Here is a 27,966-nt window from a genome sequence, read left to right as displayed (position 1 = left end):
ACAGAAGATAAAAGGCTTTCATTAAACAGCAAAAAATGTTCTAACTCATCCAACAGAGTCTACGGGTCAACAGCCACAGCAAGCTGCCAGAATACATTTCCTAGAAGCTGAAGCTAATTTCTGCCTTCAAAAGCACTATATTGCTACTTTTCACTTCTTTACGTTCTCTAAAACCCAATTTATTTTCCATTAATGTATCCCAACTCTACTGGTAACCATTTCTACATTCCCTTTATCTCTGTCGGTGGCTAGTGACCATTATTGCAGTTGCCTGTTAATTTACTGCTTAAATACAGTACTACACATAAGATAAATACCTCTGGTTGGCAAAGAAGGTGAACAGCTCCCTCTGGAGCCAAATAATTGCTGCTCTACAGTTTGACAGACCTGCTGCCAAGTACTAGCCTGACCCTTTCATCCCCTTTCCTTCATTCAATTTCAGTAGAAAAAAAAAAAAGGATCACAAGTACTAAAATACACTGAGATGAGAGCTGAAGGAAACTCAGTCTAGTCTAGTCTAGGGTCACTTCAGCAGCTGTATCACAACCACCATTTTAGACTGGATCAAGTATTGCCTGACTTCTGTATGATGCAAAAAACCCATGCTCCTGAAACCCCTAAGAACACAGTTCATTCCTCAAGACACACTGAACAGTATAAAATACCATAATTATACTACTAAAATAGACTATATGTGTTTGACAGAAAAATCATGATGGGTTATTTCAGAAAACAAGTGATTGTCTAATCCATTTGTTACCCCTTAGGATCATTGATTTTTAATCTCTGAATTATCAGGAAACCTAAATTTAAAAAAATATTTCTACCATTTAATTTTTCAACAGCAAAAAAAAAAAAATTTCAAACATATGCCATCTTATTTTCAGCTTTTTTTTTATATTGTCTTAATTTATTAATAGTTTTAGGAGGTCCCAAGTCCTTGTGAAAGAGCCAACAATAACATGCATTGGCAAATTACCATCCCCGACCCCCCTCTGGCTCCTTTTGTTACTTGGCTTTCCCAGGAGAAATTACTGTTGAGGTTTATGGAGCTGGAAGACATGTTGGAGAATGAATGTAGTCTTTTCATAGAAGAGACAGGTAAGTTGGAGCAGATCAGCTTCTTTATGCCTATGAAACTATCAAGCCTTCAGCTCACTTGTGGTGGCAAGCATTGAGTCACCCTTGCAATACTGGTTAATTCTGATGATCCTGCAAGACCTCCATTCCTTCTCATATCTTACCCTGGCAAGGCACCTGCTGCAAGATTCTTCATTGTTATTTTGGAGGGTCTTTCCTTTTTTCAGTAAGGACTCTTGATCATGCCTGCGCCACAGAGGTGGCAACAACCACTTTGTGTTCAGCTTTGGTGCTCTCCCCCCATCTCTGGACAAGACTGGAGGTTTAGCTGGGGAAGGGGTGAGTGTAGGGGAGCAGGTGTCAGTAAGTAAGGTGGAGTATGATGATAGTGGTAATGCTAGGCTCAGTCCTTGGATTCTCAGTTAAACAGGCAAGATGTCCTGATGCAGGGCAGAGTGGCTTAACTACAGGCTTAGACCAAACCTTTTGACTGTGGCCGCACAGCCATGGTCAGTTCCAACGTGGATTTCAATACATTTGGGCTGACATCAGCCCATCATGAACAGTGATGCACTGGAACAATGGTGAGCCAAGGCTCTGATCCAGCAGTCCAGAAACAAGCTGACAGAGGAGGGGATGGTCTAGGCAATGAGCATAGGTGAAGGTCAATAAACAAATCATGCGAGGCAACAAAGGCTTCCGTTTCCATTAGTGATCCCATAAGTTTATTATTCACAAAAATGGTACAGTCTTACAAATTGTTTAGTCACTCATTCTTGACTTAAGAGTTGTCGCTGTAAATTTCCATATAACACTGCCAATTTGGTCCCTGTTCTGAAACATATATTCATTATCACAAGAATGATGAGTACCAGTAAAATTGTTTTCTTGAAATGTCAATATAATGCAGGATGTAGCTGAGGTCTCAGGAGATCATTCACTAATTGGTTGATTTGGATTTCAGATTTAATTGCTCACCTTTTGAAATCCAAGCTCAAGGTGAGTTGCAAGTTATGTCCTCACCACCCCAGTGTGCTTCTTCAGTGTATCTCATCATATGAGATGGCTGCTCTTACTGGTTAAGGTTCCAATGTTGGTTTCCCAGAATAGTGAAACTGGTTGTGCCATCTTGTCAAGTGCTCATCAGTTGTCCTCTTGTCTTCTGGGATCCTTATCGCTCTCCGGAGGGTTGAAAGACTATTAGCAAAGGAAAAGAGGGAATGGAGAAAAAAAAAACAATCTTCCACTCCTAGGTCCTACCCACTGTACTAATGTGGGGCAGCCCTCAGGCTGAAGTTAGTAAAAATCTGCATTGTTTTGAACAGTCTTCTTGCACCTGGCGTCCTCCCGATGTAACCATTTAACTAGACTTGAAGAGAGAAAGAGAAAAATAAAACACACTGTTCAAACACAATCTTTTTGCGCCCAGACCTTGCCTGCATTCAATGCAGAAAAACAGACTCTTCTGGGCTTTCTGCAGCCACTTTGGCATTCAAAAGAGAAAAAAAAATCCACAGCTCATCTCTTAAAGCATCTTACATCTTACCTGGGCCTTTATCACTCAGATTCCGTTCGGTTCAGTGCCCTGCTGGCAACTACTCTGTCCATAGGTTGCAGCCTTTCTGTCGCTGCTGTCACTGAGGCTTTGGAGGATTAGCAAACCTTTGCTTCCTTTTTTCTGACTCTGAAGATTTTTAAATACCGAACCTATGTCAAAGTGAGGCTGGAGTTCCTGCCCACCCAACACTCAGGAACCTTAGAGCCCCACATTAACTCCTCCCCTAAGCCTGCTGAACAATGTACTCCTTTCAATTTCAATACATGCTCTGGAGGTTTCTACCATCTGGCCCTATTTAGTAGCCTTTATGCTGTTGAATCTTCTGAGTGAGCCTCCCTCCCTTATCACAAAGTTCAAGTACAGTTGGTAGGCAGTGTGAGAACACATAAAAAATGATGGGTAAAAAGACATATACTCACATTGATTCTCTTCCCTGGCCTTCCCCCACTCCTGGCAGCAATCCTTTCTTCAGTGGCTGAAAGTACGTGCCTTTTTAACATCACATATTTTTTTCAGCACTGAGATATCGATGTTAACCAGAAAATATGAAACCATGCTCTGGGAATGCCCCCAGCACTTTTTCTTTTAAACCAGTTAAATGTCTCCGGGCAACAAGTTGCTGATTGAAAATTTGTCATGGAGCAAGGGGAAATATATCAATTTGGGGTTTTGCCTGGCTAATTCCAAAAGAGTGGGTACTTGAGAGTTGAAGATTTGTGGCTCAGGTATCTGAGGAAGGAATGTTTGTTGAAGATAAAGCTGTGGATTTTACTTCTAAAATCCAACTGGTTCTTGACTTGAATAGGAGAAGTGCAGGGGGAGGCTAGGTGAGACAGGGGGACTCACAGCTGCCCATGTTATTTTTGAGAGGTACAGCATGGGCCAAACTACTTGCTAAAGGCTAAAGACATATAGCTGTCAATTGCAAAGTTAGCAGCAAACAAAAAATAATCCAGCTTCACCTGTTACTTTCCATCGAAATTTGCAGATAAAAGTAATGAAAACATCTCTTAAAGGTTTCACCACATGTAAGACTAAAGGTAATCATCATTAAGAAACTGAGGAACAATTGTTCTAAAATAATTTGAATTAAAATTTAAAGGGCTCTGGAATAAATCAAATGAAAACCATTGTTTGAAGACACATATCCTGTTGTTATACTCTCTATGACTGTAATGGTAAAATAACAAATTTGCATATCTGCAACAGCACTGATGAAGTGTTGGTCAACTACTAAGTCTCCAGGTGTTAAGATACAACCCAGCTCTGCTAGTTAGAGTGACTCATAGGTCTCAACTGAAGGACATAATGGTCACATTTCAGTGTTATATAATGTAGTATTTACACCTATAATTTTTAATTAAAACTTATCTTTAAAGTGAGAGAAACAAACAACGCATAAACTAGCAGCACACCAATCCATAATTCAAAAAGATTATTCTTTTTTTCTGGTTCACTGTCGTAAACGAGACTATATAGAAGGTAACCTAAGTGCCCATAGAAGCAGAGACTGGCAAGATAACTACCAACAGTTCTAACCCCTGGATTCATCATTCCGCTATAAACATAGCTATAAATATAGTAGAATGATGAGCCGCGAGGAAAAAAGATAGGGGACAAAAGTGAGCAGACGGGCATATCGTGGCAGTGAGTTTTTGCCCACCATGGTTGCAGCTGATCTGCACACTATCACCCCTGTAGCACCAATGAAATAGATGTAGCTATTTCTGGCACTACTGCGGGCAATAATGTGCAATACATTATCGCCCGCAGCGCTACAGGCCCCTAATTTTCCTAAACCCCGTTCAATCTCCTCCCCTTTCTCTAATTTACATTTTCAACTCGCAATGTGGTTATCGCGATTTGAAAAATGACCCTCTAAGGGCCTCATTTTCTTAGTGGCTCACACGCGATAAGGGACCTTTCGCAAGCGAAAAGTCCCTTATCGCGTGCGATACCAGGATGGGGGCGGAGTCGGCCCCAGAAGAGGAGGAGTCGTGGCGTCACCGGGGCCGACTCTGCGCCGACGCCGTGGACAGCAAAAAGGTAAGGCCCTTTTTGCATCCTATTTCGCTCCCAATAGCTACATCTCCTATGGTGGCGCAATTGGGTGCGAAACCAGCAGCGATCGCACCGCAACGGTGTGATCGCTGCCGGCTAGCGCAGGCCCGCGTCCCGTTTCGGCCCCCCGCCCCTCATTTCCTAAAGCATCGCAGGCCTGCGATACTTTAGGAAATGAGGCCCTAAGATAGGTAAATAAAATGAAGCTACAAACTGCTTTACTTTGGTGACAGAATAAATCAATGATGAATGAATGAAATGAATAAATGCACTGCTGCCTTTAGATCGAGGTCAGTAACTCCTGGCATGTAGGCCAAGGCATAGCACATGAAGTCAGTTGCCTTGACATGCTTGCTCTGTCTTCCTTCTCCCCACCCTTACACCTCTACCAGTGAATCTCAAAACATTCTCCTCCATCATCCCCATGCAGACATCACTTCCCCACCATCCACCATCCCATCACCTGCAGCTCCTGCTTCATCTCTCCTGAAGAGATCTGTGAAAAACTGCTGAGGACAATCTTTGTCATGGCAGTGGCAGCAGGTTGCAAGTAAGTGAGACATCCCCTGTTCACAGACCCTGTCTCTCACAAGGAAACTAATGAGGAGGCAAGGCCTATGAATGCAGGCTTTTATTTCATTTACAGCCTGCTGCCACTGCCAAGCCCAGGATGTGTCCCAGCAACTTTCTCAGGCCACTTCAGGAGAGATGAGCTATGAGGGGCTAAGGTGAGAAACAGGAGGGGCCTGAGGAGGGTGGAAGCAGGGGTGGAGTCATGGGGTCTCTGGAGAGAGAGAATGTTTACTAACCATGCTAAAATGCATCATATCCAGCCAAGTGTTTTGTTAGGTCCAAATTTTACAAATAGAAGTTGCATTATTTCAGCCTCGCCTAAAAACACTGCCAAACCTGCTCTAGATTACGCTGAACAGTAAGTAACCTTATGTATGCCATACCAATATTTTAGTGAACTTCTAATCCTTCACAGCTAAGGCATATTATCAAAAGACTAATTACTCTGAATGTGAAATCCTATACAAACTACACAAAAATCTTTCAAAGAGAAAATTCCATGAAATAGACAGTCAAATATTTGCTTAAAAGATCAACCATGTTCGATTCATCAGGATGTCATGTCTTTTGGGGAACGGAATATTATTTTCTCTTTGGTAGACAACAAGAGTTTTATACTTTCATTTTAGAAAGATTATCAAAAATATTACAGCATCACAATAATATGGGTATATTTAAACAAATGTTAAAAACTTACATCACAGTAATTACGGGATCCAATCACACGTGCATAGTGTGGGTTTGCTTGCATGCAGTTACGAGGACAATAAACCCTGAAACAGCAGAAATAGCATGCACGTTAGTATTTTTATAGAGCTTTTCATAACATAATCTTGACCCATTATATCAGGGGTGGATAGACAGTGATCTGCGCCACGAAGCAGTAAGGGACATTGACCAATAACTACCCCTCTGAAGCTAGGGGAGAGTATTGTGGGCCCTCAAGCACTGTCCTATTGTGCGAATGGTCACTCCACTTCTGCCTTATGTAGAAAATATACATATAGATTAGGAAGTTTACTGGTTGCAATTTGAACGATGATAGCAAATTCCACCAATAATAGGTATTTGATACCTGAAAGGTACATACTGAATTCATATCAAATGTTTTTTGGAATTTAAAGTATGCTTCCTTTTTAAATATTGTTATTAGTTATAACATCTTAATAAAAAAAAATTTTTTAATCATTGACAGAAAACAAGCAGACAAACCCAATTACTTATTTTTTTATTGCAAACACTCGGCTTCTCTTATAGTAACGGCTAGAGATGTGAATCGTGTGCCAGATTGTCTTAATGATCAGATTCGGCTGGGGGGGGGGGGGGAATCTGATCGTTAAGATATGTAAAATGGAATCGTTTCCGATTCCAATTCACATCGCTAATTTTTTTTTTAGGGAGGCCCGCACCGCTAAAAAAAACAACCCCACCCGACCCTTTAAATCAACCCCCCCCCCTCCTGACCCCCCCAAAACCTTTTAAAATTACCTGGTGGTCCAGGGGGGCCTCAGGGAGAGATCCAGGGGGCCTCGGGGTGAGAGGAGAGATCCAGGGGGGCCTCGGGGAAAGATTGGCGCCAGCCATCCAGTGCTCCCACCATGTGACAGGGGCCGGACAATGGCACGGATACCCTGTCACATGGTAAGGGCAAAGGGGCATCGGCACCATTGTTTTTTTAGAACAGCTGATGCCTGGGAACGGGAAATCTTTCCCTAAGGCCCCCCTGGATCTCTCCCCGAGGCCCCCCGAGGCCCCCTTGGACCACCAGGTAATTTTAAAAGGTTTTGGGGGGGTCGATTTAAAGGGTCGGGTGGGGTTTTTTTTTTAGCGGCGCGGGCCTCCCTAAAAAAAAGGGTTGGGAGGGAGGGGGAGGCTAAGGGGGGTCGATTTAAAGGGTCGGGTGGGGTTTTTTTTTTTATCGGGCCATCAGCGCCATTTTAATTAGTGGCAGCCAAAATGGCGCCGGCCCGAGAGCGGGAGATTGCGCCAGGACCCCCCCCACACTGGACCACCAGGTAACCTAACATTTTGGGGGGGTTCGGGAGGGTGGGGGAGGGTAAGGAATTGGTTTTAAAGGGTCGGGGTGAGTTTAGGGGTTGTTTTGGTGTGCCGGTTTTCCCGCCCTCCCCCAAATAATTCCCATGCCCTATTTAATGATACAATACAAATGCCCCTGACGATAAATCGGGGGCATTTGTATTGTATCGTGCACTCTAATGATTTAGAACGATTTTAAAATTATCTGACGATAATTTTAATCGTCCAAAAACGATTCACATCCCTAGTAACAGCACTTCCACTTACAAAGTCAGCAATGTGCTCAAGTAGAGTGGAAGATGCAACACTCAAATGTCAAATTATGGGATATTTTCATAGTGGTTTCTGCCTTTGTGTGCTTATCCATTGGCACACACTGGAAAACTATGTATAGCTAATACAGTGTAGCTTTTATGAAACTTGTACATAACTACAAGTTTTTCTTCAAGGAATGCGCTTCTTCATGAATAATTTTCTTTTTATGATTCATCAATGTGAGTGTGCGCATCAAGAAACTTAAATATAATTTACTATAGCAATTATCATTCTCACCCTCACAGTCCCTGGGAAAATATTGGTTATTAGTGGCTGCATATATGAAGGGCAATTTATATATTCTTTGTAGAGTTTCCCTTTAAAACTGTGGCCAGTGCACTCAATGGGGCCGATGCAAAAAAAAAGTGCCGAAAGTGGGCGCTGAGTGTTCAGCGCCCGCTTCCTAATGCGCACTCAGGAACCTCTCCTAGAAGGGAGCCATGGAATATTTTAATTAGGGGTTGCACTGCCAAGGAGGCGCTAGGGTTGATTGCACACCCCTAGTACCTCCTTAGCAGCAGGCACCCAGGAGAGGTTGGCTGTCTGTGGGTTAAGAAAACGGATTAGTATCTGTATTGTACTTAACCAACTATGCTGTACCACACCTACTACTCTTGCTAACTGGAACTATTGTATAACATCGTCCTCAACGGCTCTATTTACAATTCATAGAGGGCTAGATTTTAAAAGCCCTGCGCCGGCGCGCCTATTTTGCATAGGCCACTGGCACGCGCAAAGCCCCGGGATGCGCGTAAGTCCCGGGGCTTCGTAAAAGGGGCAGGAGAGGGCATGTCCGGGGGCGTGTCCGGGGTCAGGGGGTGGCCCTACCTAAATCCCCCCTACCTTTGCACAACAAAGGTAGGGGGGATTTAGGTAGGGCTGGGGGGTGGGGTAGATAGGGGAAGGGAGGGGAAGGTGGGGGGGACGCGGAGGGAACGGAGGCAGGCTGCGCGGCTCGGCGCGTGCAGGCTGCCGATTTTGCGCAGCCTTGTGTGCGCCAACCCCGGATTTTATAAGATACGCGTGTATCTTATAAAATCCGGCATACCTTTGTTCGCGCCGGTTGTGCGAACAAAAGTACGCACGCGTGTACTTATTTAAGATCTACCTCTTATTGTTTCCAGGCTGGGAGAAAAGCAATGGAGACTAAAACTTTCAAACTTATTTACAATATTGGATTTGCATGTATAATTGGATGCACAGAGATTTCTCCTTTTTTTGTATAAACTGTGCAGCGTGTGGCTGCACAATTTAAAAAATTACAGTGAGGTTCTGCTCTGAAAGTATGCAAGTACGATTCATAATACACAAATATTTGCAATGTAATGAAAGCACTTACTATACATATTTTACAAACATATGTATATATAATATATAATATGTTAGTGTAAAAACTCTAATTTAGGTGTAGAGGCAGATATATTTTAAAGTTTGTACATATATCCTTTTCAAAATATTTACTTGCATATTTACTTGAAATCAACAATTTGCAGATACCTCCACCAATTCACCCAAATCCATCTCCAGTTCACCTAAACTCTGTAGTACATCAACCTGATCTCCCCCCAATTCACCCAGACCTTCCATCCAAAAACTGTGAACAGACAAGTCCAATTACACTTGTGCTAGTCAATTAGCAGGAGTAAAATTGTATAAATAAAATTCATTATTTATTTGCATAAATCTCTCATAAAATAGAAACTTCCATGCATACATCTTGACCCTGCCCCAGAACACCCCTAGATTGCCCCTTTATTGGACCAGTAAATGTGCACACAAAACTAAAAATCTGCACATATTTCCAGGGTTTATAAAATAGCATGCATATCTACATTTATTTGTATTTATTTATTGTATTTTATATATATTTCACCTTTCAGCCACTTCAAAGCAGATTACATTAATGCACTGTAGGTATTTCCCTATCTCCAGAGGGCCCACAATGGTTGTGGCAATGGAGAGTGAAGTGATTTGTCCAAAGTCACAAGGAGCAGCAGTGGAATTAGAACCCTTGCGTCCTGTACATGCTCTTTTTCTGCACATAACCACTTTGAAAATGTATTCATAAGCAAATCAAGGCATACATGTACTTGTTTTGAAACAAGTAGACTAGGTGTTATTATTTTTATTTACAAAGGAAAGGTCTTTAAGCAAAGGTTTTGGGGGGGCAGTTTTACACGCACAATCAGAGATGCGAACAGCACAGTAGACATCAGTGAAGATTTTTTGTGATTTGGAGTGATGGCAGGTACACAAAGATGAGATTTGTACATTGTACTCTCAACTTAGCTTTAAAGCTGCTAGGTAGTAGGGGTGTGCATTCGGATTGACCGCATTAGTAAAACGCAACTCATATTTTTTTTTTACTTAAAAAATTGATTCGACATAAACGATCGGATTTCCCACATATCGAACATAGATATGTTCGATATGTGGGAAATCGCGATTGTTGAGCCAAAATAAAAATTTAAACCCCCTCACCCTCCTTAATCCCCCCCCAGACTTACCACAACTCCCTGGTGATCGAGCGAGGAGTGAGGACGCCATTTCTGCAATCCTTGGCGAGAAGCATGTGACGTCGGCGGCACGTCGAGTGACGCCGACGTCACGTGATTCCCGGCGAGTTCGCGCCGGACGGCTCGTTCGGCCCAAAAAGAACTTTTGGCCAGCTTGGGGGGGTCAGGAGGCCCCCCCAAGCTGGCCAAAAGTTCTTTTTGGGCCGAACGAGCCGTCCGGCGCGAACTTGCCGGGAATCACGTGACGCCGCGTCTGAGTGACGCGGCGCCACGTGATTCCCGGCAAGTTCGCGCCGGACGGCTCGTTCGGCCCAAAAAGAACTTTTGGCCAGCTTGAGGGGGTCAGGAGGCCCCCCCAAGCTGGCCAAAAGTTCTTTTTGGGCCGAACGAGCCGTCCGGCGCGAACTCGCCGGGAATCACGTGACGCCGCGTCACTCGACGTGCCACCGACGTCACATGCTTCTCGCCAAGGATTGCAGAAATGACGTCCTCACTCCTCGCTCGATCACCAGGGAGTTGTGGTAAGTCTGGGGGGGGGATTAAGGAGGGTGAGGGGGTTTAAATTTTTTTTTTGCACATATGTACATATACCCAACTCATTGGATTTTTTTTATGTCCATATTGGCCGCAAGTGGGACCCCCTTTCGGACATAAAAAATATGAACATAAAATTTTGCTCTGCACATCCCTACTAGGTAGAGAATGCATCAAGCTAGGTTGAGAGTGCAATGTACTAATCTCATCTTTGTGTACCTGTCATCACTCCAAATCACAGAAAATCTTCACTGATGTTTACTATGCTGTTCATATCTCTGAGTGTGCATGTAAAACTGCCCCCCAAAACCTTGGCCACCATCAAAACCTCACCTCGAGTTACTAGTTGCTCGTCTGACAGTAGTAAAAATAGGTTACTTATATAAAGCTTTATAAAGAGACTCTGAGTCTCTCTGTCTCCCTCCCTCCCTCTCCCTCTCCTCTCTCCCCCCCCCCCCCCCCCCCCAATGTGGGATGGGTAAAACAGGTCTTTTAAATGAACCCTGCCTGGGTTGGTGACATCAAAATGTCCTTAATCATTTTACTAAAAATTAAAAGTGCCACGTTTGCCACATTGCCATGTTAATCATTTTATTATAACAATTCAGGGCAAAGATAAACAAATTGATAAAAGAAAGATTTAACAAGAGCACAGCAGGAATTGCTCAGCAGACTAGGCTAATCTTACTTCCATTTGTTTGTTTTGCTTTGGTGCCAAAGTTCATCATTTTCAAATACTTATTTTATCTTACATTCATCTTTTTCGATCTATAAATATCAATAGCCAATTTGTTAAAATAAAAAGGCCATCTGGATTTCAAATCACACAAGATACTGATATATCAAAGTAAAAATACAGTGATAGTATGCCACATGTCAGTACTAAATTTACTAAATCCTAAAAATTAAATTGTGAACAGTGATTTATGAAAAATATTTTGAAGCAAGTAATGAATATTGTTATTATATTGGTTTTTGCATAGCATACTTTAACAGAGCTCTTTACAATAAATTATATTTAATACATACTATTTTGTCAATAATTCAAAACTGATTTATCATAATGCAAAAAGATATCTGAGAAAAATCCCCTAGAACAAAACTAAGAGTTTCACTTAGCTCACAAAGTTTCATGAAGTCCAAAAACCATCACTTCGTTCTGCAATGCAGAAGGGTATGTACAAAACTGGCCATCATCTAATTATTTGCCACTATTTGCAATGGTCCTGTGATGACAAAAGTCACTTTGTAAGGAAAATTTTTAGTTTGTCTCTGAGTGCTCTATGACTGTCAGGCCTTATTGTCTCAGTTAATTGGTTCAGAAATTACATTTTTAAACATAATAATTTCCAGGACATCAGAAGATGATTAGAAAGTGATTTCTTCCAGCAAGACAGCCATCAGACAATGACCATATTGTCTACTAATGCCAAATCCTGAAAGCATTAGACTATGTTTTGCATTTCAATAGAGGCTTTCATCTTTGAGAACCAGTATAAATTTTAGATATAATAGATCGTCATTGAGTATTTCATGGAAATGGTATGCCCCTAGAGACTACATTTTATGTCCCAAAAAGTTTTAATTTTTCCTCCTATCTGCACTTTTAGCTGGCATACAATACTCCTGAAATGCTACTTTTTCTAAATAAACAACAGTAAAAAAGACCTGCTTATTAAGCCTCACACATGACAAAATACTTATTATAATATAGTCTGGTGCTTAATTAATTCAAAACCAATTATCTCATATCTGAACTCAGATGTACCAAGTTTATCAAAGTAAGGTAATTTAAGGTGAAGAACAAAGAGGAAAATAGGTTATTAATGAAAGCATTATAGAACAAATGCATTTTCCTTAGAATTAAACTTATGCAAAATTTTGGAGGCCTATATACTTATGTGTGGGATTTCCCATGGGTTTTTAGCAAAGTTAAGGTTTTCCATACTGGGTCAGACCAAAGGTCTATCAAGCCCAATGTTCTGTTTCCAATAGTGGCACATTCAGGTTACAAGTACATGGTAGGATCCCGAGGGGTAGATATATTCTATGCTGCTTATCCCAGGGATAGCAAGTAGATTTCTGCAACTCCTCCTTAATAATGGTTTATGGACTTTTTCTCCAGGAACTTGTCCAAACCTTTTTTAGATACAGCTACATTAATACCTTTCACCACATCCTCTGGCAACAAATTCATTATTTAATTATTTATTTACTTGCTTATTTATGTATTTAAAAAAATCTCTTTTATACCGCTACTCATTACATCGCAGCAGTTTACAAAATGCCATACACATTAATGTAGTTGTGTCTACATTAAAAACATATAAAACCAATACAGAAGAAAAGAAACATATCATAATGTACAAAATGAGACATATACATTAATATTACTTGAACAGCCTTTCTTTACTATGAAGTTAAACTGTCAATTGCAAATTCCTCAGCATACAGCCAGGTCTTTAAATCTTTTTTAAAGATCTTTATATCGCCCTGATATTTTCTGGCAGAGCTTAATTATTCATTGAGTAAAAAATATTTTCTCTTATTAGTTTTAAATGTATCACCTATTAAATTTCATTGTGTGTCCTCTAGTCTTTGTATTCTTTGAAAGAGTAAACAACAAATTTGTGTTTACCTGTTCCACTCCACTCATTATTTTATACATCTCTATCAAATCCCCCCTCAGCCATCTCTTCTCCAAGCTGGAGTCCTAACCTCTAGACTTTCTTCAAAGAGGAATTGTTCTATTCCCTTCATCATTTTGGGTGCCCTTCTCTGTATCTTTTCTGTTTCTGCTATATCTTTTTTGAGATTTGTTGACCAGAAGTACACACAGTACTCAAGATGAGGTCACATCTTGGAGCGATAGAGAAGCATTATGCTATTCTCTGTTTTATTGTCCATTCCTTTCCTAATAATTCCTAGCATTCTATTTGCTTTCTTGGCTGCTGCTGCACACTGAGCAGAAAATTTCAACAATGATGCCTAGATCCTTTTCCTGAATGATGACTCCAAATTTAGAATCTTGCATTGTGTAGCTATTTCAGTTACACTTCCCTAAGTGCATCACTTTGCACTGTCCACATTAAATTTAATTTGCCATTTTATTGGCCAGTCTCACAGTTTTGCAAGATCCTCTTGCAATTTCTCATAATCCTCTTTGAATAATTTTCTTTCTCACAATCCTCTTTGAATAATTTCATAAAAGCGGCAAATTTGATCACTTCACTCGTTCTTATTTCCAGATCATTCATGAATATATTAAAAAACAGTGGTCCAAGAACAGATTCCTGGGGAACTTCAGTAGTCACCTTTCTCCATTGGGAAAATGTATCATTTAGCCATACTCTCTATTGTCTATCTTTTAAGCAGTTTGCAATCCACAATGGGACACTGCCCCCTATCTCATGACTTTTTAATTTCCTAAGAAGTCTATCATGAGATTTGTGGATCAGTGATCTATAAATTTCTATAAATAAATAAATATATAGATAGATAGATAGATAGATAGATAGATAGATAAAATGAATGCTTTCTTGAAATCCAGATATACTATATCAACTGCCTCACATTTATCCACATGTTTATGTCCTCAAAAAAATGTAGCAGGTTGGTGAGGGAAGACCTCCCTAGGCTAATTCCCTGTTGGCTTTGTCCCATTAAACTACGCCTATCTATCTGTTCAGCAATTTTGTTCTTTATAATAGTTACCACCATTTTGCCTGGCAGAGATGTCAGGTTTACTTTCCTAGATTACTCCTTGATCTCTTTTTAAAAACTGGTGGTACACTGGAAACTAGGGATGTGCAGAGGGACCGCATACGTTACATTCGGTATTCGTATTTGTGGGGGGGCAGATACATTGCATTCGTCAAGGGGGGGCCCCGATCCGTTCATGCATTCCATTCTTATTCGTTTCCCGGCTAAAATTTAATTAGCTACAATCCCCCACCCTCCTGACCCCCCCCCCCCCCCCCCAAGACTTACCAAAACTCCCTGGTGGTCCAGTCGGGGTCTGGGAGCCATCTACTGCACTCACGCCATCAGCTTCCGGTATTCAAAATGGCGCCGATAGCCTTTGACCTTACTACTTACTTACTTTGACATTGCTCCTACCATGTGACAGGTGCCGACCAATCACACCAGGACTTCTGGCAAGTCTTGGGGGGGTCAGGAGGGTGGGGCTTTTATTCATTAATGATACATTGAATTTGTGGGGGTTCGCCATACGTTTCAGAACCCCACGAATGCAACAAATAGGGACCTATACGTTGCGGATTGTGCATTCGTTCAAAACGAATGTACATCCCTAATAGCCATACAATTTAAAATCTCCTTAAAAATCAACATAAAAGTAATAGCCATGCCCTTCCCATCCTGAGCACAGTTAAGGTCTTCCTTCAACATCAAATCTAAATTAATATATTCAATGTACATTTCCTACCCAATATACTACATCCACCCCTACCCATCCAGAAGCATTGAAGATCTATAAATCTTGGTAGCCTAGCATATTATCTTCTATTTACAAAAGGCCTGCAAAAAATAAATAGTACAACCATCTATGTAGCAAAAATATCACTTAAGATTTTATAAACCCCAATTTCCTAAATAGCCAGACTTTTACACCCTTCTTGAAGGATAAATAATAATTTTGTAATTTTAAATAATCAGGAAGAGGGCTCCCAAGGTTGGGAGCAATGATAGTAAAAACAGTTTCTGCTGTTTGAATCACAAGTACTTCTGGTTTACTTGGAATTACCTTTAATTTTCTATGAAAGGATCAAAGCTAATGACCTGGTTTTTAACAAATAAGTTTCCTTTGAAGTTACATTGGCATTCATTTGTGCTATTAATTAATTTGCACAGTTTGGTTAACATGGAAACCAGAGCTGTTTCTGGCACTTATGGGCCTGAATTGTTCAACCTAGAATTCATAAAACAAGACCTGTATGAGATATATAGCAGTAGGCATCTTTCATAACATCAACTCAAGTCTTGAGTGTTGCAGATGGACCCTATTACCCTATAAACTAAAGCTGCTACAAAAACTAAATCTCATGCACATTCACTGGGAATATACTGAAAACATGACCCATATTTCATATTCAAGTAGTTTGAGTTTGATATTCCTGATCTAGTAAAATAAAAATAAATTTTCATCATAATTCATTTCCCTGCACAGACAGAATAACATTTGATTTCAATAAAAACAATAACCACGCATCTCAACATATTTAATGTAAATTGTAAAGCAAGAGGTGGTACAATATTGATGATTACCTTGGACAGTGTGATGCAGGTTTCTGAAATGGACACAACTGTTCCACTGTTGTTTCACATGTAACAGCCTGAACTACAGAAAAGAATGCATGTAAATATCAAACCAAAAAGTAAAAGTATGCCATAAAATAAATTGCTATAATTAAAGTCCCTGTTTATTAATGATTATTCATGGGCAGATTATGCAACAAGGGTTAGAAAGATTTCTGACAGAACTGCAGAGATTCTATGGATAAAGTTGCCATGCTAGTCCACTTTAAATACGTGGAAATGGATATATTTATTTGTTTGTTGACCTTTATTTCCATGACATTCTATGAAATTCTGTATATATAAGCATAGAGTTCTTCATTCTTTAACACTGTGCTCTTCACAGAGGGATTTTCTAGCTGTTCCAAGTATTTGGCAGACAAGACTTGCACAGACTAGAGACAGAGCCTCAAAATCTGAGGACACTAGATTGTACAAAGACATTCAAAGATCTGTTAAAGACTTTCTTATTTAGATTTTCATTTCCTTGAAGGAAAGGAGGATGAACTATAGAACTGTGGGAATTAGATCTGTCAGCAACTGAAATGTTTATTTATGATGTACCAGAGTGAGTGATTTTGCCTGTCTTTTCTGTATGTATCCAGATTATGTATGTTTTTATGTTAGTGACTTTGGGCCTTGCATTATCAGCATATAAATAAAAAAAAATAAATAAACATGCACAAAATGTACATATGAAATGAAATAATGAAATGAAATAATTTTCCAATCTTTCCAATCTTCATTTGTCTGTCTGTATTTCTTTTTTTCTTTCTTATAATTTTCAATATGTGGAATGTTGAAAAGAATTATATAAAAGTGATTGATGTCAGTCAGTCTATCCATCCATCCATCTATAGGCAAAATAACTCTCCAAAAAGTGGATGGCATGCAGGAAAAAAATATAAATATCTCAGATGATATCTCCATTGCTGCCTATGGGAAAGTGTTATAAGCTGTTCTCTGTTAGAATGCTGACCAGTGTTCCATTCCAAATGTTCCTCCCTCACTCTACCAGCACTTTAACACAGAACAGCATAGGCAGAGAAAAACAGACACAGGGAAAATAACTGAAACAAATGGCAAACAATGTTACAAAATGCACTTCCAAAGAGTTGTAGCTAACATTTTGGGAAATAATGCAGCTGGGGCAAGCACCACACATCTTCTCACATCTATCTGCCCAACACACCAATAAAAGCACATCCCCACACATACAAACACACAAATACCCTGCACACTGTACAAATTCCTAGACCCCACACACACATGCATCCCACATATACCTGCTCTCAGAACACCCACATCTACACCCTATCCCTCACATAAACAGGGAAAATAAATAAGACATATCTCAGTTCACTGCCACACCTTTATAGACACACACACTTGCTCCAACCATGCTGCCCCTCCTATACACACACAGTTATACCCCAAAATATCCCACACCATGTAACCCTGCGAAACATTAGCCCCATACATACATTCAAGGGATGTGCATTCATTTGCAACGAAATAGGAGATAAAGATGATATTTCCTATTTCGTTACATTTCGGGGGGGGGGGGGGGGGGCTGACAAAACAAAAGGAAAACCCACAAAATTTTGTGTGGTTTTCCTATCATTTTTGGGGGGCTAGAAAGAGCACATTTAAAAAAAAAACAAAACCCTAAACCCAACTGAACCCTTCAAATTTAATTAATTAACCCCCCCCCCACCATCCCGACCCCCCAAGACTTGCCAAAAGTCCATAGTGGTCCAGCGGGGGTCCCGGGAGCGATCTTCCTCTCTCGGGCCATCGACTGCGGGTCATCCATGGCTCCTACCATGTGACAGAGGTCGATCAATGGCACTGGTAGCCCCTGTCACACAGTAAGGGCAAAGGGCCACTGGCGCCATTTTTGATTACTGGCAGCCAATGGCCCGAGAGGGGGAGATTGCTCCCGGGACCCCCGGTGGACCAACAGGGACTTTCAGTAAGTCTTGGGGGGGGGGGTCGGGACGGTGGGGGGATTATAGGGATGTGCGAAGTGGATTTTCCTGAAATTTCAGGGAAATTCATTTTTCGGGGCGGCCGAATAAATCAGCCTGAACCACGGGAAATGAAATTTCCCACGGTGGGCCTATAACGAACGCAGAACCGAACGGTTCGGCTGAATCACATCTCTAATACATACCTATCCAAAAACACATACCATTCCCCAGCACATACTCCAACACCTACACACACACACACACACACACACACACTCTTAAACCCTCTACATTTACAAACATATCCATATCATCTCAGACACCACTATGTCCATAATTCCTATGCACACATGTAGCACAGAATCCCCACACACATACAACCACCACCCCAACACATACACACATACCCTTAAAACCAAATCTGCTACCCTCAAACAGCTATTCCCACAAAATACTCACTTCACAATCCCCATAAACATGCATCCTACCACAATCCATGCCCATCTACACAACCACCCAAACACTCTCACACTCTACACATGTACCCCTATAGATACACCTCTCATACACACACTACACACAGCCCTATGTGCCCTCACTTCCCTAAACAAACACCTTCACCACCCATACCCACCCATTCACACATACACAGCCATCCCTCCCATAAATTCTCACTGAACCCCGACCACACCCCTACCTATACCCGTCTCTTATACTCACACCCCTTTTCCCCCAAAACACACTCAACACCAATTAGAGATGTGAATCGTGTCCTCGATCGTCTTAACGATCGATTTCGGCTGGGAGGGGGAGGGAATCGTATTGTTGCCGTTTGGGTGTGTAAACTATCGTGAAAAATTGTTAAAATCGTGAGCCGGCACACTAAACCCCCCTAAAACCCACCCCGACCCTTTAAATTAAATCCCCCACCCTCCCGAACCCCCCCAAAATGCTTTAAATTACCTGGGGATCCGGCGGTGGTCCAGAACGGCGGCAGTCCGGAACGGCCCCCTCAATAGAATCGTGTTGTCTTCAGCCGGCGCCATTTTTCAAAATGGCCGCTGCAAAATGGCGGCGGTCATAGACAAAAACGATTCGACGGAGGAGGTCGTTCCGGACCCCTGCTGGACTTTTGTCAAGTCTTGTGGGGGTCAGGAGGCCCCCCCCAAGCTGGCCAAAAGTTTCCTGGGAGTCCAGCGGGGTTCCGGGAGCGATTTCTTGCCGCGAATCGTTTTCGTACGGAAAATGGCGCCGGCAGGAGATCGAGTGCAGGAGGTCGTTCAGCGGCGGTCTGGACCCCCCGCTGAACGACCTCCTGCAGTCGATCTCCTGCCGGCGCCATTTTCCGTACGAAAACGATTCGCGGCAAGAAATCGCTCCCGGAACCCCGCTGGACTCCCAGGAAACTTTTGGCCAGCTTGGGGGGGCCTCCTGACCCCCACAAGACTTGCCAAAAGTCCAGCGGGGGTCCGGAACGACCTCCTCCGTCGAATCGTTTTTGTCTATGGCCGCCGCCATTTTGCGGCGGCCATTTTGAAAAATGGCGCCGGCTGAAGACAACACGATTCTATTGAGGGGGCCGTTCCGGACCGCCGCCGTTCTGGACCACCGCAGGATCCCCAGGTAATTTAAAGCATTGGGGGGGGGTTCGGGAGGGGGGGGATTTAATTTAAAGGGTCGGGGGTGGGTTTTAGGGGGTTTTAGTGTGCCGGTTTTCCTGCCCTCCCCCTTCCCCCGATTTACGATTTTTTAACGATAAATCGGGGGAATTGGTATTGTATCGTGGCCCTAACAATTTTTTGACGATTTAAAATATATCGGACGATATTTTAAATCATCAAAAAACGATTCACATCCCTAACACCAATACCTACAGCCTTTTTATAAAACTATGTAGGAAAGCATTACTGAAGCCATGCCTCTGCATGCTTTCCCTACTTGTCATTATTCCATTTGCTTCACCATTTCATGACTCACTAATTTAATTTTTTTCTTTCACATTTCATTACTTTTTTCTATTTTACTTTCTTCTCTCACCCTTATCTCTCTTTCCAACCCCAATACTCTCTTTTACTATAACATTTCTCCTCCTTCCAAAGATATCACCACTTACTTCTCTCCAGTATTTTCTCCTTTCCTCCATGTATTCCAGAATCTCTCCTCTTCAATCCCAGGCTCTACTCTGTTTTCTTCCCTTAAGTAACACGAGATGTGCCATGTTGTGTCAGACCAAAGGTCCACTGAGTCCAGCAGCCTGTCTCTGACAATGGCCATTCCAAGCCACTTGGAAGTACCCAGAAAATCCTAAAGGAGAGATCCTTTCCCTGTTGATCAATCCCAGAATTAAGAGGTGATGGTCCTTCAAGTTTATTTGGCTATTAATCGTTAATGTATATGTACCCCAGAAGCTTGTCCATACCTTTTTTAAACCTACCTAATTTATCAGCCTTGACCATTTCCTTGACATAGTTCTTTCTTTTCATATTTCTGGTATCTCTTTCCCTTCTCTAATCTTTCTTCTCTTTACCATCCTTATTTATATTCTTTCCACCCCTCCCTTTTCTATCCTCCCCTAGCTTATCCTTCTTCTGTATGCCTCTCTTTTTTCTCTCCATCCTTCCAAACTTGTATCTCAGTTGTATTCACTCCCAATCCTCAAGGCTGCCAACAGGCCAGGTTTTCAGGATAATAAATATGCATGAAATATATTTGCATACAATGAAATGCATATTCATTAGGAATATCCTGAAAACCCAATCTGTTGGTGGTCATCTAGGGCTGAGAGTGAATACCACTGATGTATATGATTGCCTTTCCCAACCTCTCCTTGTCGGTCTTTCTCCAAAATCTGTCTCTCTTCTTCCCTCTCCACCCTTTCCAACAGCCTATCTATCTGTTCCTACCTATACCCCCAACTGTGCTAGCACTAAGATTAGAGTAATAGCTAGAGAGCTAGAAGCCAATTCTGTGGCAGAGGAGGGAACAAAGGTAGGGTATGGAGCAGCAGAAATGAAGGAAGGAGCAGGTCAGTAGCAGTCAAATTTCCATAATTCTTTGCTAAGGGACCAGGTTTCTGGTGGTTCCTGTGGCTACAGATTCATATAAAACTGGGAGCTTTGACTCAAACATTTCAATAAATCACAAATCATGGGCCTTATTTAATAAGGTTCTCTCCTATTCTATAAGAAAAAAAGTTTTTTAAATCAGATCCTATATTAGGACATGATTTACTAAGCTTTTTTTTCCCATAGACACAGAATGGGAAAAAGGCCTTAATGCAGAGGTGGCTAATTCCGGTCCTCAAAAGCCACAAAAAAAGCTTGGTTTTCAGGATATCCACTATGAATATACATGAAATATATTTGCACACACTGCCTCATCTGTATGAAAATATATCTCATGCATATTCATTGTGGATATCCTGAAAACCTGGCCTTTTATGACTCTTGAGGACTGGAGTTGACATTCTTGTCTTAGTGAATGATCTCCTTAGCTAATAAAGAACTTAGGTACTTACATGATACTTTGGCAACTGTGAAGGAATTTGCAGAGTGATATTTGCTAAAGAAAAATAAAAAATGAAAATAAATAAAGGGTTTCATCATTTTTCTGGTCCATGTATCATCTTATTTATTTATTTATTTATTTGTACTTATTTATAAATTGCCCATAAAGAATACTCCTGCTAAGTGAAATACAACTTTACAATAGCATAACATACAATCCAGCTGTAAACACATTAAAATAACATATACAAAATGACAAACAACAAGCCTTTAGGTACTTATGACAAACAACAAGCCTTTAGGTACTTATGAAATAAGTACCTAAAGGCTTTAGGTACTTATGAAATACCTTATGGTCCACAAAGGTCTAAAATACAATGAAGGAATAAATACAAAATATCTTCTCTCACATACAATTAGAGAGAATGCAAAGAGAAAATATTTTTATATCTAATTATCCAAATTCAACTTTTAATAAATTCACAAATATTTTTACAGACCACACTAAAATAATTTATAATAAATGTTATATCAGCGCTGGCCACATCCTTAAAAATCTTAAACACATTTCATGCACATTCACTCAATCTACTCACATACACTAACATAATAATAAAAAATACATAGGCAAACCGTATTGCATAAGTGTCATAGATAAAATCAGCACAGAATAAATCTCTTAAACATCAAAGTAATCACTAATCATTAATATATTCAAATCAATTTTTTAATATACAAAATTTTCACTGTCAACTCATCGGGAGTTATCGGCATGGTTAGTGTAAGGGTTTCTCTAAGGACTTCCCTCTTCAATCTCTTCTACTCACTTGGAAATGTTTTGTTTGTACTACTTCCCACTTGGAAAATTTGTGTTTGTGCTATTCCCGACAAAGAATTCTTCGTTTCACCCTATGTGACAAGGTTCCATATTAGGTGCTACTACCCAAGAAAGAGATCTAGGCATCATAGTGGATAACACATTGAAATTGTCGGTTCAGTGTGCTGCGGCAGTCAAAAAAGCAAACAGAATGTTGGGAACTATTAGAAAGGGAATGATGAATAAAATGGAAAATGTCATAATGCCTCTGTATCGCTCCATGGTGAGACCGCACCTTGAATATTGTGTACAATTCTAGTTGCCACATCTCAAAAAATATATAATTGTGATGGAGAAGGTACAGAGAAGGGAATGATAAAGGGAATGGAACTGCTCCCCTATGAGGAAAGACTAAAGAGGTTAGGACTTTTCAGCTTGGAGAAGAGACGGCTGAGGGGGGATATGATAGAGGTGTTTAAAATCATGAGAGGTCTAGAACGGGTAGATGTGAATCGGTTTTTTACTCTTTCGGATAATAGAAAGACTAGGGGGCACTCCATGAAGTTAGCATGTGGCACATTTAAAACTAATCGGAGAAAGTTCTTTTTCACTCAACGCACAATTAAACTCTGGAATTTGTTGCCAGAGGATGTGGTTAGAGCAGTTAGTATAGCTGTATTTAAAAAAGGATTGGATAAGTTCTTGGACGAGAAGTCCATTGCCTGCTATTAATTAAGTTGACATATAATAACCACCGCTATTATTAACAACAGTAACATGGAATAGACTTAGTTTTTGGGTACTTGCCAGGTTCTTATGGCCTGGATTGGCCACTGTTGGAAACAGGATGCTGGGCTTGATGGACCCTTGGTCTGACCCAGTATGGCATATTCTTATGTTCTTATGTTCTTAGGGGATACTATTAGAATGATCATTCTTGTAACAAATACCAAAAAATAATCTCGCCATCTACTCCTTAGTCAAGCTTCTTCCAATCATGTGACATAAATAAATTTGTAACGGGACTCATGCCCCAGTCCAATGACATAACTTGTTCCAAACATACGATTTAAATATATTTCTAACAAGACTCATGCCCCAATCCAGAGACATTACCATAAACTTGAAACCAGAAATGAAAGTGCTCATGTACACGGCTCAACCTTATGGTCCACCATACACCGCAAATCTACTGGTAGTTCATTCCAAATAGCTGGACCCACTATAGAAAAAGGTCTTTTAGCAGGCAATACTCCTTAACTGATGGCACAATTAGTAACCACTTTCCTTGGGAATGTAATGGCCGAGCAGGCTTGTAAACCATTAGCCTCTCCAATAGAAAAAAGAGGGGCTTGAACCATGTATAGCCTTCTGTATAATTGTTAATAATTTGAATTTCACTCGCTGCTCCACTGGTAACCAGTGGACCTGATGTAGGATAGGAGAGATATGTTCTTGCAACATGCATGAGATCACCATGTGTGGAGCAGCATTTTGTAAAACTTGTAATGCCCGAATACTATATTTGGGCAACCCAGCTTACAGGGAGTTATAATTTGTAGTGGAAAAGTATGTGCAAAGTGTTATGCTCTGCGGCCGTAGGTAGCTGCAGCCGCTGTTGCTCACCTCTTTGTTTGCTGTCTTAGCTCTGTTAGGGGAACTCGCTGCCTCTGCCAGCTAATACCGGCCTTCCACCCTCCATTCTCGAGCCTCCTTGAGCGGCATGGACGCCACTGACCGCTATCTTACCTGCGGGGTTCCCTAGGCACGTGCGCTCCCCGACCTGCTTTAACCACGTCATGGCGGGAACCTCGGGGGCACCCTCACCAGATGACATCACTCAACCTGGATACTTAAGCTCACCAGCCCAGACAGTCAGCGACTTTGCAATGAGTTCACTTGCTATAACTATCTACTCTCTCTGCAACTCTGTTCCGGTTCCTGCTTCCGTGTTGGAGACTATTGGGTACCCGCTGCTCGGGGGCCCTATCGCATCTCTTGGCTATCCGCTACTCGGAGGGCCTTCATACGGATTCCTGCTTGCCTTGCTCCCTGAGGCTTCTCCAGACCTGCTACTGCTTTCAGTCACTGTGACTACTATGCTGCGGTTCCTGTGTTATTCTCTACGTGGGAACTCTCTCCGGTGTACTCCGCTCTGCAGACCATTGCCGTGACATCTGAAGAGGAACCCCCACCGGTGTACCCCACTCTGTGGACCACTACCGTGACCTCCCACCGAGGAACCCTCTCATACACCATCTCTACAGACCCAGTGTACTTTAGTGACTGTACTTCTACCAGCACCCCTTCTCCTTGGGTAGTGCCACTACTATTTGTCTACTCCAGTTCCAGAGCTGAGTCTGATGTCAGCAACTGTGCTGCCGCTCTGTGGCCCGCCTCCAGGGGTCCTTCTCTCTCTCATTCTACCTGCTGCTGTTTCCCATCTTGCAGCCGAGACTCCGCCTCCCGACAGTGAGGCTCAGTGGGGCTCCTCCCCCTGGGAGGTTCCACCTCTTGCCTAGGTCAAAGGGTCCACATACTTACAAATCCTAACACAATGCACTGAGAATAGCAGATTTTCCCTAAATTAAGTAAATTAGTCATCAAAAAGAGAATCTTTAGGACTTAATTTGAAATTTCTGATCCCTCACAGAACTTCTAAATTTCAAACCAATTCACTGTGCACATTATTTTATTCTGTACAGCAAATTATTGAGGAGAATCCATTGGCCTCAAACATTGTCAGAGATCCTTACCAGTTACTAAGGATTTGCAAACTTTAACAAAAATGATTTCTGAAACTTAGGAGGTCATTTACTAAGCTGCAATAAGGGTTTAACAGTATTGATCATGTGAAAAATGCTGTTTATAGCACAATATACACATATATAGGGAACCCTATAAATTCTTTTTCAACATTCACATATTACTGTACTACTATAACAATTTATTGTTATCACTATTCCTTAATTATAACAACTGTTAATACAATACATACAGATCATTTTTTATCATTTTTATTAATTATATCCATTGATATTTATAACAATACAATAGTACAAAGACATGTGCAACCTAATATACATCAATACCACACATATTAGCAGCAATATATTAACATTTAAAAACACACCCCGATACAATCACTCCTCCACACACACTCCCCACCCATTAAAACCAAAACCCCCTTGTTTTTCTTTTTTTAAATTTCACCACAAATTATCAAATTGGAGTTCTTTTCATTAGATGTTATTTAACTCCGGAAAAACTCCTTCCACGGGAGCAGTTCACAACGTCCCAATAGGGATTCCCGTTTCGCCGCAGCTTCCTCAGGGGACAATTCACTCCCACCTCACCCGGAGACGGCGAGGCCTTCCAGCCTTCCACCCTCCGGATTATTGCACCGTCACAAAAATTAATAACAAATGTTACCTTCAGTTCCAGCACAGTCCTAACATCATCCCCTACCCGCTAATATATGTCTCCTAAAACTCACTTCTTCCACGAGTTCAATCACCAACACGGCTGCACACCCTTCGAACAAAATCACCACCTATCATATAAGAGAAACAGTATAATAACTACTCTGAACTCGTGTATCCCACCTAAACATTATTAAAAATTTACACCACCGACCTTAAGTACATCTTCAACGTTTAAAAATTCAGCACTCTGTTTACATCGTTTCTCAATCGATCCACTTTATGTGTGCCTATAAAAGAGGCACACAATATAACCAAACCTTACAAAATTCCAACGCTCATGCTGACCCAACCCCTTCACTTCCACCTTACCTCAGATTCAATTTTGCAAGTGCCGAGGAAATTTTTTAACACAACCGACCCGTTCCGTAATCACCCGTCTCACAAACCAACAGCTCTTCCTCAAGGCGCAGTGAACCACATGGAATAACACGCCACCTTTAAACCCCTTACTCAACCACACCCAACACATCATTCAGACGAACACACACACAATCCACCAATAATATCAAACTATACTCACTAGTGCATGTCACCACAACCAACCAATAGAATCACACAATACATACACACACAGAAACACAGCCAATCACCGTGAACCTTGTAACTAGCAACCTACAACACAAAATCACATTCACATCCGAAATACCGAAGTATATCGCCACAATATACATATTCAAACACTCATCCCAAATCTACACAAGCATTCACATCCGAACACATACCAAAATATATCCACACACATCACATATACATGACTTCTCACATAATGTGGATTCTCTCTACATACCACATGCAACAACTCAACCAATACCATATGAATAACAACCTGTTACACATTCACATCCAAAATCCCAAATGTGCTACAATATGTACTCACACAATAAGCATTCACAGTCACATTCAAAATCATACCAAAGTATATCCACACAAATTCACACATGAAACATCTCTCACAAAATATTGCCAAACACCTCATATTAATCACCACCACATACCAACAAACACTCAACCACCTGTAAACCACTTAAAACACATACTCTAAGATCCATGTGACCACACACACTCATCATACCAGAACCCATCATTCAGAAACAATGATTATAAAAAATCATTTACAGAAAGCCTCCCAATCTATTGCCATGTTCAAACCATGCGGTTGCACCGTACGCCACCAAAATATGAACTTCTGTTCCAATTTCCATAAAATACTGGTTATGTCGCCCTGAACATTAGACTTAATCTGCGTGATCACAAAAAAAGCTAGTTGATCCACATGAAGTTTCATAAGGGTCCAATGCGTCACCAATGGTGCCCCATCTTTTTTAAGCCTCAAATTGCTTTCGTGTTCAATAATACGCAATCTAATTTGGCGTTTCGTATGACCAATATATAGCAGTTGGCATGGGCATAATATCCCATATATAACCCTCTGGGCAACACAAGTGTATTCCTTATTAAATATATATGGGTCCCGATGCTTATCATATTGGTAACTCTCTAATCGTAACCTATTTGGACACACTGAACACCCAGAACAAACTTCATCTGTATCCACTATCATCAATTGTCTATCCGCCTTATTGTTGACACAGGACCTTAAATTCTGGCCCTTCGAAAAAGCGAACACCAGGCGTTCCTGACTGCCCGGAATAGAGTTCAACAAATTCCAATGTTTATTAATAATCCTTCGTATGGCATCACTTCTTGTAGAATAAGTTAACACACAAACAATCCTATCCACAGATTCTTTCTCAGCCTTTAATAATAAATTGTCTCTGTGTGCATATAGACCGCATTTAAATGCGCGTCTAACTACTTTCTTAGGGTACCCCCATGCCAAAAATTTTTTCGATAACACTTCAGCCTTAGCTCTATATTCACTTACAGATGAACAGATCCTCCTGTATCTGAGACACTGGCCAATAGGCACACTCTCCCTAAGTCTCCTCGGGTGGAAACTTCCAAAATGTAAAATAGAATTCCTATCCGTTTCTTTTACAAACACTGAGGTTTCAATCTTACAATTAGTACAACGTACTTTAACATCAAGGAAACTAATCTCAGTCTCACTATGATGAAAACTGAATTGCAGATTGACATCCGCAGAATTCAACCACAGTTCAAATTCCATCAAGGACGCTACATCTCCTATCCAAATCCAAAAGAGATCATCAATAAATCTCTTATAGCATCTA

The 27,966-nt window shown here is 41.1% G+C and overlaps 1 protein-coding gene across 2 annotated transcripts in view; it reads right to left on the bottom strand.

Annotated features, from left to right (window-relative positions):
• CRISPLD1 (cysteine rich secretory protein LCCL domain containing 1) overlaps positions 1 to 27,966 on the bottom strand; it is a 198,643-nt gene that overhangs the window by 29,663 nt on the left and 141,014 nt on the right. Inside the window, exons 11-13 of one of the 2 annotated variants that reach the window (XM_029591502.1) lie at positions 21,481 to 21,524; positions 15,961 to 16,033; positions 5,970 to 6,045 (exon numbers count right to left, since the gene is read on the bottom strand). In XM_029591502.1, coding sequence (XP_029447362.1) covers positions 5,970 to 6,045; positions 15,961 to 16,033; positions 21,481 to 21,524 — 193 coding nt within the window. The remainder of the gene's footprint in view (positions 1 to 5,969; positions 6,046 to 15,960; positions 16,034 to 21,480; positions 21,525 to 27,966) is intronic. The other variant, XR_003854848.1, reaches the window with a different exon arrangement.

The sequence above is a fragment of the Rhinatrema bivittatum genome, chromosome 2 (assembly GCF_901001135.1).
Source record: "Rhinatrema bivittatum chromosome 2, aRhiBiv1.1, whole genome shotgun sequence".
NCBI lineage: Eukaryota > Metazoa > Chordata > Amphibia > Gymnophiona > Rhinatrematidae > Rhinatrema > Rhinatrema bivittatum.
Note: the sequence above shows the minus strand (reverse complement) of the source record. Positions and strands in the feature narration are given on the sequence as shown.